General features: G+C 58.0%; 1 protein-coding gene across 1 annotated transcript; it reads left to right on the top strand.

Annotated features, from left to right (window-relative positions):
* The first annotated feature begins 13 nt into the window (after positions 1-13).
* LOC116798121 lies at positions 14-9,237 on the top strand. The gene is made up of 7 exons (XM_032710266.1): positions 14-609; positions 1,508-1,615; positions 2,324-2,442; positions 5,188-5,283; positions 5,674-5,750; positions 6,535-6,594; positions 9,116-9,237. The coding sequence occupies exons 1-7, from the start codon at positions 433-435 to the stop codon at positions 9,208-9,210; spliced, it is 732 nt and encodes a 243-aa protein (XP_032566157.1). The 5' UTR covers positions 14-432; the 3' UTR covers positions 9,211-9,237.
* The last annotated feature ends 362 nt before the right edge of the window (positions 9,238-9,599 follow it).

The following is a 9,599-nucleotide window of genomic DNA, read 5'->3' as shown; positions in this document are numbered from 1 at the left end:
GAAGGAGCTTTTCCCGTTACCCAGCTGCTGCTGCCTTTCCGGCTGCACGGCTCCCAGCTCTGCAATGCAGCTCACACAGCTCGTCTGCCGTGTGTGAATCCCATCAATATTTCATGGAGCTGCTTCCTCCAGGGGAAGGACTGCTATCAGCCCTGGATTTCTGCTGCTCCTACCAGCGCTCTGCTCCTCGCACACAACATCTGATTTCCTTCCCTCGGTGGCCAGCACCCAGCAGCCCCCCCTTCCCTCCCTGTTCTGCACTGGTGAATATCCCTCTGCCTTCCAGGGGCTTCATATCCCACGGGGGCCAAGAGCTCTGGAGTCCCCTCAGGTTCAAATCCAAGCGCTGACCAGATTCCACCCCTGGTTGTTCGTGCCCGCTCACTGCAGCGATGCCCAACGTGTCCCCAGGGCCAAACCAGCAGCTCTGGGATGGGTGACCAAACCCACCCACACCCTCCATTGCCCCCCCAATTCCGTATCCAGCAGCAGGACCTGCCAACAGCCCAGACTCTGCCTGCCTGGATCCGATTTTCCCTGCCCAGCCGCATCCAGCCCGCAGGTCCCAGCTCGCTCCCGAGCCCAGCAGGAGCCGGCGGGGGGGAGCAGGTTTGTTTGCAGAAAAAGTTGCTTTTTTAAATGCTAAGACTGCACTATTATTCCAAAGCTTCTTCAGGGATCAGCAGAAAACTTGCTTGCCACAGGAAGAGTTCCGAGAGCCGGAGCGGTGCCAGGAGGCAGCGGGAGCCTGCGGCAAACACCCATCGCCTGCTCTGCCACCTCTGCAGCCCGCCTGGCACGGGGAGCTGGGGCAGAGCCCCTGGGGTGCCAGCACCACCTGTATCCCTGGAGGACGATGGAGCTGATCCCAGCGAGGTGCCACACGTGCCACGGCTGGGGAGGAGGGCGATGCACGACGTGCCCGAAGATGAGGCCAAAAGCTCTCGCGTTGCTCCGCCACCCAACAACCAAAATCGGTGCAATTCCCTTATTTTCAGGCTGGGACCTCCAGCTCCAGGAGCCCCTTTTTCTGTGGGAAGGATGAGGAGCCTGGAGGGGCTCCCACCACCACCCAGCACAGCATCCCAGGGCAGGAAAGGAGCCCCTCAGGCAGCGAACTCAGAGTGTCAGCAGCGCTGTCAATTGGAGCCAAATCACTTCACAATAATTCCTTAACAAGGCTGTTTTCCTGCTCTTTGAGAAGCTGTGACAAAACATTTTCGGCGCGTTGACAGGGACGCAGGGAGCTGGTGCCGCACGGCTTGGGTTTTAATAAGCAGGAAAATTAGGGATTTTCATCACCTTAAACTGCATCTTGTATCCATGTGATGCTTCCCGGAGGGCTGTGCTGCAGCCAGAGCCCACGGAGCTGGGGAGGGGTGGACTGGGGGTGGGTGTGTGAGGGGGGAAGCTGGAGGGGATTTTCCCCCTGAATTGGGGTGAAAGGGGCCAAGCAAGGGTCAGACCAAGACGCCAGAATCTCATCCTCTGTCCCTGTCCCACAAAGGCTGTGCTGCGAGGACGGGGCTGGAACGGGGACGAAGAAGCAAGAACTCGGGGTGCTGGGCCGTGGGAGGTGGCAGGAGTTTGCCCTCACCAAAGGATGCTGGAGAAGGTACACGGGGAGAGAAGTGCCAGCACAGCAGGAGTGGCTCCGGGGAGGTGTTGGTGGTGTTGGTGCAGAGAGAAACGGGCACACGCCAAACTGGGGCTGGAGGTGAAGGTGCAGAGCAGCCACGGGGCCACCAGGGAAGGGGCTGGGGACGGGCTGGGCAGGTGGTCCCACATCCCTTGGCACAGGGAGGACCCTGGGGCTGCTGTGCCTGGCAGCAAAGCCTGGCTTTGGCCTGCAAGCCAAGCCCAGCCCTGCGCCCCTGGCTCGGGGGGATCCGCAGCCTCCCACTCTCAGCTATTGAAACGAGCGGCGCAGCCCGTGGGAATGCTCCCTGGGCACCAAGTGATGGGATTCAGCCTCGGGAGCCCCCTTGTCGTGCCTTCCCAGACCCCCAGGAGTGGGCACTGAGCAGCACAGAGCCCATCACAGCCCATCACCTCTCCCGTTGGGGACCCGTGAGCTCCCACACGGTGGCCCTGGGGACCGTTTTGAGGCGCAGAGCAGGAGGGGGATGTGGTGGGGACTGGTGGCTGCCAGCCCCGTGCCCGTTGGGTGCCAGGGGATGAGTGATGCCCACGCTGCCCTCGGGCTTCTCCCACGTCAGTGTCACCCTGGTCAGAGCAAGAAGGAGCACGGCAGGGGTCTCTCTTGCCCATCCCGGGCACCATTTCCCTCTCCTCACCAGCTCCTTCACACATTTCCCTACAGAACCGACCAGGCACCTGCTCCAAACCCCACGGAGGGCGGAACAGACTCCCGGGATGGAGCAAGAGGCGAATCAATACCCGAAGCCCAGGCTGGAGGGCGCCGGGAAAGCCCGGGACGAGGTGAGCCCTGGCTCGCACACTGAGCCGCTCGGGGCGAGGACGGTTGCCCGGGGGCAGAGCCTCGGCAGGACCCTCCCGGCTTTTCTCGGGTCCCTCTCCCCAGTATTTCCCGGCCGTGGTGACCGGCGGGCACGGGACGGGCTTGACGTCAACGGGCTTTCAGCGGCGATGATGGATGGCACGGGAAAGCGCTCCCGTTGCCGAGCCGCCGGCCGGAAGCGCTGCCCGCCCGCCCCGCACCGGGCAGGGCTCCGGTTCACCGGAGCTCTCCGGGTTGGGACGGAGGGGAGCGCGGCCGCAGCCCCCTCGCTTTCGGGCGCAGCGACGCTTTTGGGGTGTTCACAATCCCCGCTCAGCGCCTGGGCGATGTTTTAGGGGTGCCTCGCCGGCAGCCGCGGGTGGGAAGCACCGGGTTTCACCCCACGGCGGTCGGGACCCCTCTTCCCACCTCCTCCCCCCTCCCGGAGCGCCCATCCGCTGCTCCCCCGGACACGCATCCGCGACGGGCATCCTCCCCCCCCCACCCCGCCCTTCCCAAAAAAAAAACCCCCCCACCCACCGCTCCCGCTTCCCGGCCGCGGGCGGGGGATGCTGCGGGGCAGGTGCGGGGCCCCGGCGGCCGCGGGACCGGCGCTGCCGCGGTGCCGGGCGCCCGGAGCACACCGCACCCCGCGGGCACTCACTCACCGCTGCCGCCGCCGCCGCCGCCCGTGCCCGCTCCTCCCCTCGGCCCCGGCGGGCTCTGTGAGCGGCGGGCGTGGGAGCCCCGGGCCCCGGCCCCGACGGCCCGGGCGGCGCGGAGAGGGGCCGGTACCCACCGAGGGGTCGGCCCGGGGCTGCCCGGTGCCCCCCCGGAAGATGCGCGGGAGAGTTGTCGGCCGGACCCCAAAAGGCGGCGGTGGGACCCTGCATCCATCAGGTGGAGCCCTGAGGGCGGATGGGAGCATCCTGCACCTGCCAGCTGGACCCTGTACCATAAACTGGACTCTGCATCCATTAATTGGACCCCAGGAGCCTCCAGCTGCGCCCTATGCACATCAACTGGACTCCAGACCCATTAACTGGACTCCAGACCCTTAACTGGACCCTACACGCATCAGTTGGACTCTAGATGCATTAACTGGACCCTACACACATCAGTTGGACCCCAAGAGCCTCCAGCTGGACCCTACACCTATTAACTGGGCTCTAGACCCATTAACCAGAGCTCAAGGACCACCAGCTGGATCCTGCACCCATCAAGTGAACCCCAAGAGCCAGCAGGTGGAACCTGCACCCATCAGTCGGACCCTGCACCCATCAAACAAACCCCATGAGCCTCCAGGTGGACCCTGTGCCCATTGACCAAAACCCAAGAGCCTCCAACTGGACCCTGCACCCATCGAACAGACCCTACACCCATCAAAGGGATCCCAAAAACCTCCAGCTGGACCCTACACCCACCAGTTGGACTCCAGAGCTGCCACCTGACCCTTCTCTCTCAGCTGGACACCAAGAGCTGCTGGCCACCCCCCCCTGCTGTCGGCCTGACCCCGAGTGTCCCCATCCAGACCCCAGACCCCTGAGCCAGCCCTCAGTGCCCCCAGGACCCCGGGAGGCTCCGGGCAGACCCGCAGCGCTGCCAGCCCGTCCCGCTCAGCCTGGGTGGCCGCGGGGCTCCCTTGGGAATACACAAATCTCCCGGCTCCGATGCCTCGGCTGCCGCTGGAGCACGAGCGTGGCCCTGCCAGGGGGACAGGGACCGAGGGGGCACTGCCGGTGCCCGGGTTCCCTCTGAAGGAGGGGTTTGGAGCGGGGAGGCAGCGATTCCCGCGCTGCCCTTGGACTCACCTTGGCTTCGCTGGATGCAAACACTAATTTCCCTCTGAGCAGCGTCTCTCTCTACTCCTGGTAAATTCCTCCAGTGCTTTTCCCTGCGTTGCCTCTGCCGGCTGCGCACCGCGGCTGACATGGAGCCACGTGCCGGGAGGAAACCCTCCTTCACCGCCTTTAACTCTGTCCCTCCCTCAAATCCTCAAACACTGCCAGGCTTGGGTTTCCCGGGGGGAAAGGCTTCCCATCTCCACCCTGCCGGGGGTCCTGGGACCACCTCCAGCACCTGGGGCTGTGGGAAACCACCCGGCCCTCACTGAGATCCTGATATTGGGATCGGGGTGTGGGGAGTGATTTGGGATCTTGTCCCCGAGGTGAGTACAGGGCTCAATCCATCCGTGCAGGGAGGATGGGGGGGAAATTCCCCCTGTGGCAGCTGCTGGAGGGGAAGGACAGGGAAAACTGGGATGTGGAGGGTTGTGCACGGGAAAGCTGGTGAGGAACAGGAATAGCTGAAAGAACTAAATATGGAAACTTGGATAAAACAGCGCTGAAGTAGGGAGATGGTTTCCTAACAGGGTTCAAAGCGTATAAACAAACTCAGGGAGGAGAGAGGTTGTCCAGAGGGGCCTTTGTGAGGAATAGTCAGGAAAACCAGCCGAAAATCTCTCGGTAGGGGAGCGTGTTCCATCAAAGCAAACTTCCAGCTTTGTGGAGAAAGTGTCAGCCCTGGGAACATATTGTCTGGGGGGAAGAGATAGTGAAAACACCTGCCTCAGCCAGCCAAAAGATTCTCCTTATGTTTTTTTTCCAGCTGCTACATTTCCATGATAAAACAGGAAGTTTCGCGGCAATGATAAAATAATAATGACAAAGTTTTCTGTTCCACTGGAAGTTTTTTGTCTGACCCGGGTTTTCTGCTTCCCTTGGCAGGTTGCTCCGGGATCACCAGCCTCACACGGGGTGGTTTGTTCCTGAAGATTCAAGACTGTGGCACCAATCCCTTGGGAAGTGCCTTCCTGGAGCAGGGTGGGCAAAACCTCAGGTTTGGCCTCGTGCTGGGATCCCATCAGAGCTCTCCCATCTCTCATGTCTCTTAATTCCTTAAGGAGCTCAGCTCTTCGCCCTCTTTGCCGGCTCCTCACCACCTTCTCCTTTACCTTTTGGGTTTGTGCCGGTGAAAAGGGGGTGGTTTAATGCGATTATTCCGGTAAAACCCCCGTAAGAGGATTCCCAGGGCTTGGCTTCACAGCTCTGCAGGGGTTATGGGCAGCATGTGGATGGGGATGAGCTGGATGTGGGATAGTGGGAAGCCCGGGAGAGGCTTTGTAAGCTGAGCCAAACCGTGGTGTCCCTGTGAGGGTGACCTCGGGACCTGCAGCCCCCGGGGGTGCCACGTGCTGCCTTTCCCTGGGACAGGATGGACATTTCCCCTGGTGTGGATCCTGTTCATCCTGGAGAGAGGTGGATAGAATGGGCAGCAGAAACACAGAGGAATTTCGGGGGTCCTGGGGCTGTCTGGAGGGTCTTGGAGCTGCCCTGGGGCATCCTGGAGCTTCCCAGGGGACTCTCTTGTCTTCCCAGAGGGGTCCTGGGGCTGCTCCAGGGCATCCTGGAGCTTCCCAGGGGACTCTGAGGTTGCCCAGGAGGTCCTGGAGCTGCCCCAGGGCCGGGCATTTGGGGAGGGAGAAGCTGCACCTCGTGACAGGTTATGGGGAGAGGATGGTTTAGGCCAGGACTGGGCAAACCCAGTGTGTATTCCCGGGAATAACCGTGCCCTGGGAAGGTGCCAGGCTGTGGGATGAGCCCGGGTGGGCACAGGGGCTCCTCCCCTTGGCCCTGCTGGGCATTCCCACTGGGATGAGCTGCCGGTGCTGTGTCAGCTCTGCAGCTCGTCCCACTTCCCGCAGGAGAAGGAGCCGTGTGGAGAGGCTGGAAAACCTCCTCTCGCCCTCCTGCAGGAGTGGGGGGGTCACGTGTGCTCACCAGTGGGATACTGGGAGAGCCAGAGTGCTGGGCCAGGCAAGAGGCACCCGGGCACCATCTGCTTCTCCCTGGGATGCTGCAGGCACCAGGAAAGTCACTGGGATCCAACCCCAGCTCCGAGCTGGGAGCTGCATCCTCTCCCCACTGCCGGTGCTGAACTGGGAATACTGGGAATGGGGCTTCCCAGTTAGTGCTGGGCTGAGCATCTCAGCTCAGAGTGGCTCATCTGCAGCTCTGGAAGTTCAGAGATTTCCTGACTCTCAGGGGTTTTGCTGATTTCTGTCGTCTCTTCCCCAGGGATGGAGGGCTGGGAGAGCAGGATTCGTCTGGGAGCTCCCCTCTGGATCAGAAAAGGTAAAAGCACCTCTGTTCTGGGTTCAAATCTCAAACTACCTGAGTGCAAAAGGTGACCCACAGCCCCAGGGCTGGCACTGGATCATCCCTGTCATCCCTCAGGCCTTTTGGTTTCCCAGGGAATCCTCCGGCAACAGCCAAACCATCATCTCTCCCGAGTCAAATTATCTTTCTGGGGTTTAATTTCAGAGACAAGGTTTCTACAGGGGCTTCAAAAATCTGTGTCCAGGTAGATAAATACTCTTATTAAATATCCTGAAATTTATCATAGGGATGTTCCCCAACCAGAAGAGGTACCAGGTGGGATGTGGCACAAAGGGTCAGGAAAAATGGGCCCCAAAATCTGGCCCTAAATAGCCTCCTTTTCCCTAAAAATCTACAAGGCAGCGCGTCCATATCCATAAATAATTTAAATCCAGGTTTTCCTTTGCCTGTGGATTATTGCCCCAGAGCAACAGCCTGTTTGGGATGAGTCCAGGGCCCTGCTGGAACGGGAGTCCCGGGGGACGGCGGGGGCTGAGCTGGGAAGGGCCAGGCCAGTCCCTGCTGCTCTGAGAGACGGTTTTCCTCGGCGTCAAACAAATCCAGCCCTCCCAAATCCGGCCCTGGGGTGCAGTTGGAGCAGCACAGCCCCTCGGGGAGCGTGGGAGGGATCAGCTGAGCAGGTGGCAGGTGCTGGAGAAGCACAAACTCAATGAACCACCACCAGATTTATGCGAGCGCCGATAAAGCCGAGTGGAAAAGCACTTTCTTCTTTCCTTTTTTTTTTTTCTTTTTTCTCCTCTTTCTTGTTTTCCTTGGCTCCTCCACGTTCTGGGCAGGCTGACAGGGAGCTCTGTGTTTGCTGGGATCCTTCTGGGGAAGCTGAGCAGCTCCAGACAATGGATCCGTTGCTGCTGAGGGAGCAGGTGGGGAGGAAACGGAGCGCTACAGGCACGAAAGGATCCAGTGGGAGGAGGAGGAGGATTGTCCAGAATTCCCTGGAGTGGGGCTGGATCCTGGCAGGAGGAACAGCTGGGTGGTTTGGCAGCTGGGCCTGGCAGCACTGGCAGCAGCAGGGCTGGTTAATTGATCTATAAACGAGGTATTTTGAAGGGAGGTGCTGGGGATTGTCACTCTCGATGCTGAAATAGGAGGGTGGCTCAGAAATTAGGAAATTAAAAAAACAACAACAAATTGTAGCAGCCATTTAGAGTGTTGAGGGGCTGGAATGAATTTCCCAGAGAAGCTGAGGCTGCCCCGTCCCTGGAATTGTCCAAGGCCAGGCTGGATGGGGCTTGGAGCAACCTGGGCTGGTGGAAGGTGTCCCTGCCCGAGGCAGGGGGTGGAACGGGATGATCCTTAATGTCCCTTCCAACCCAAAGCACTCCATGATTCTACAACTTTTATTTCTCTTGGCTGCCTTGCAAGTGCCCTGAGTTGCAAGACTTCCAATAAAACTGCAGGAATTTGCTGCAAGACATTTCCCCCTCCAGTGCCAGCACGGAGCCTCCGGAGCAGCCGAGCTCCGAGAGCGCAGCGGCCACAGAACTTGGTCCCATTTCCTACATTTGGGCAAAAGTCACGGGACAAGAACCACAGATCCCAACTCCCTGTGTCCGTGGGATGCAGGGATTGCAAGGATGCAGGAGGGATTTCATCCTCTTGCACAGGGAGCAGAGCAAACCACTGTGCCAGAAACTGCCCCCAGCAGTTTTGGGAAGGGTGACTGGAAGTGCAGCAGCCACGTGGGACCCGACTTTCCTTTCCCATCTCAAAAGATGTTTGAAGTGATAAATGATGATTTTATTTAATGAAAAACTGGATTTAAGGATTACATAAAAAAGCAAACCTTTCTAGATGCCAATTTGGGCACAGGAAAGACAACGAGGAGGCAAAGATGGAGTCGCTTCTAAGGAAAAGTGATTTTTTTTTTTTCATGGGAAAAATCCCGAAGCAGGATGAGTCACCCCTCAGTGTGCCACGTCCTGGAGCCAGCAAAGCCATCCCTGGGAATGGGAGAGCTGCCTGTCCCTGGGAATGGGAGAGCTGGCTGGAGCAGAGCACAGACTTTTGCTTGAACCGGCTCCAGGGTGGCAGGAGAAAGTCATCCTGTGCTGATGGATCCGAGCCCTTGGACAGCTCGGCCAGGTTGAACTTGGCCAGCTCCCAGGGCTGGGACAGCAGGGCTGGAAATGTCCCTGGATGAGCCCAAAAGGCTCAGGGAGGGCAGGGCTGAGGAGCTTTGCTGCCAGGGACATGCTGGTTAAGCAGAGCTGCTGTTACACGGCTGTACAGTGAGGCAAAAAACCTATGGAAGTGGGAAAAAACTACCAGGAAACTGCTATTTTACTGCTATATTTATTAAAACAACTAATCTGTTAGAGGTATGGAGAATTCAAGTGATTTCTGGGACTTCCTGCTCCTTCTCCCTTTTTGGTTCTGTTTCTCTTTGGGTTTCTATTTCTGAAGAGCAGCTGCCTTGACTCTCTGCTCAAAAGAGAGGGAGAGGATCTCTAATTACTTTCTCTATTTATTTCAGTAACATTTCCCCCCAAGGACGTGAACAACCAGAACTCCGTGGTGCACCAGATATGTACAACGAGTTATTTTCCCTTTGTGTGCATTTATAGTTAAACTATATAACAGGATTCACTGAGTCAATCCACTTACTACCTATTTAATGGTGTTATTATTAATATACTATTCCAAATTATTATTTTAATAAAATGCAAACATTATTATTATTATTATTATTATTATTATTATATTATTATTATTGTATTATTATTGTACCATTCCAAAAAGCCCTTTAAAATTCCCCAGAATATGCCAAATTCTGGCCTGGAGAAAGTTCATTGAGGGTCATCACTCTCTTTATCCAACATCTTTAATGGATTTATCCACCAACCAATTTATTACAATCACACTTCACAGCGAAACACCACAAGCTTCCTGCTCGTTTCACAAAGGGAAAACCTGGAAGCTGGCCTTGGGAGAGGCCTAACGCCTCGGAGCCGCGGCCC

Source organism: Chiroxiphia lanceolata, chromosome 24 (genome assembly GCF_009829145.1).
Source record: "Chiroxiphia lanceolata isolate bChiLan1 chromosome 24, bChiLan1.pri, whole genome shotgun sequence".
NCBI classification, from domain to species: domain Eukaryota; kingdom Metazoa; phylum Chordata; class Aves; order Passeriformes; family Pipridae; genus Chiroxiphia; species Chiroxiphia lanceolata.
The sequence above is the reverse complement of the archived record's forward strand: the minus strand, read 5'-3'. Positions and strand labels throughout refer to the sequence as shown.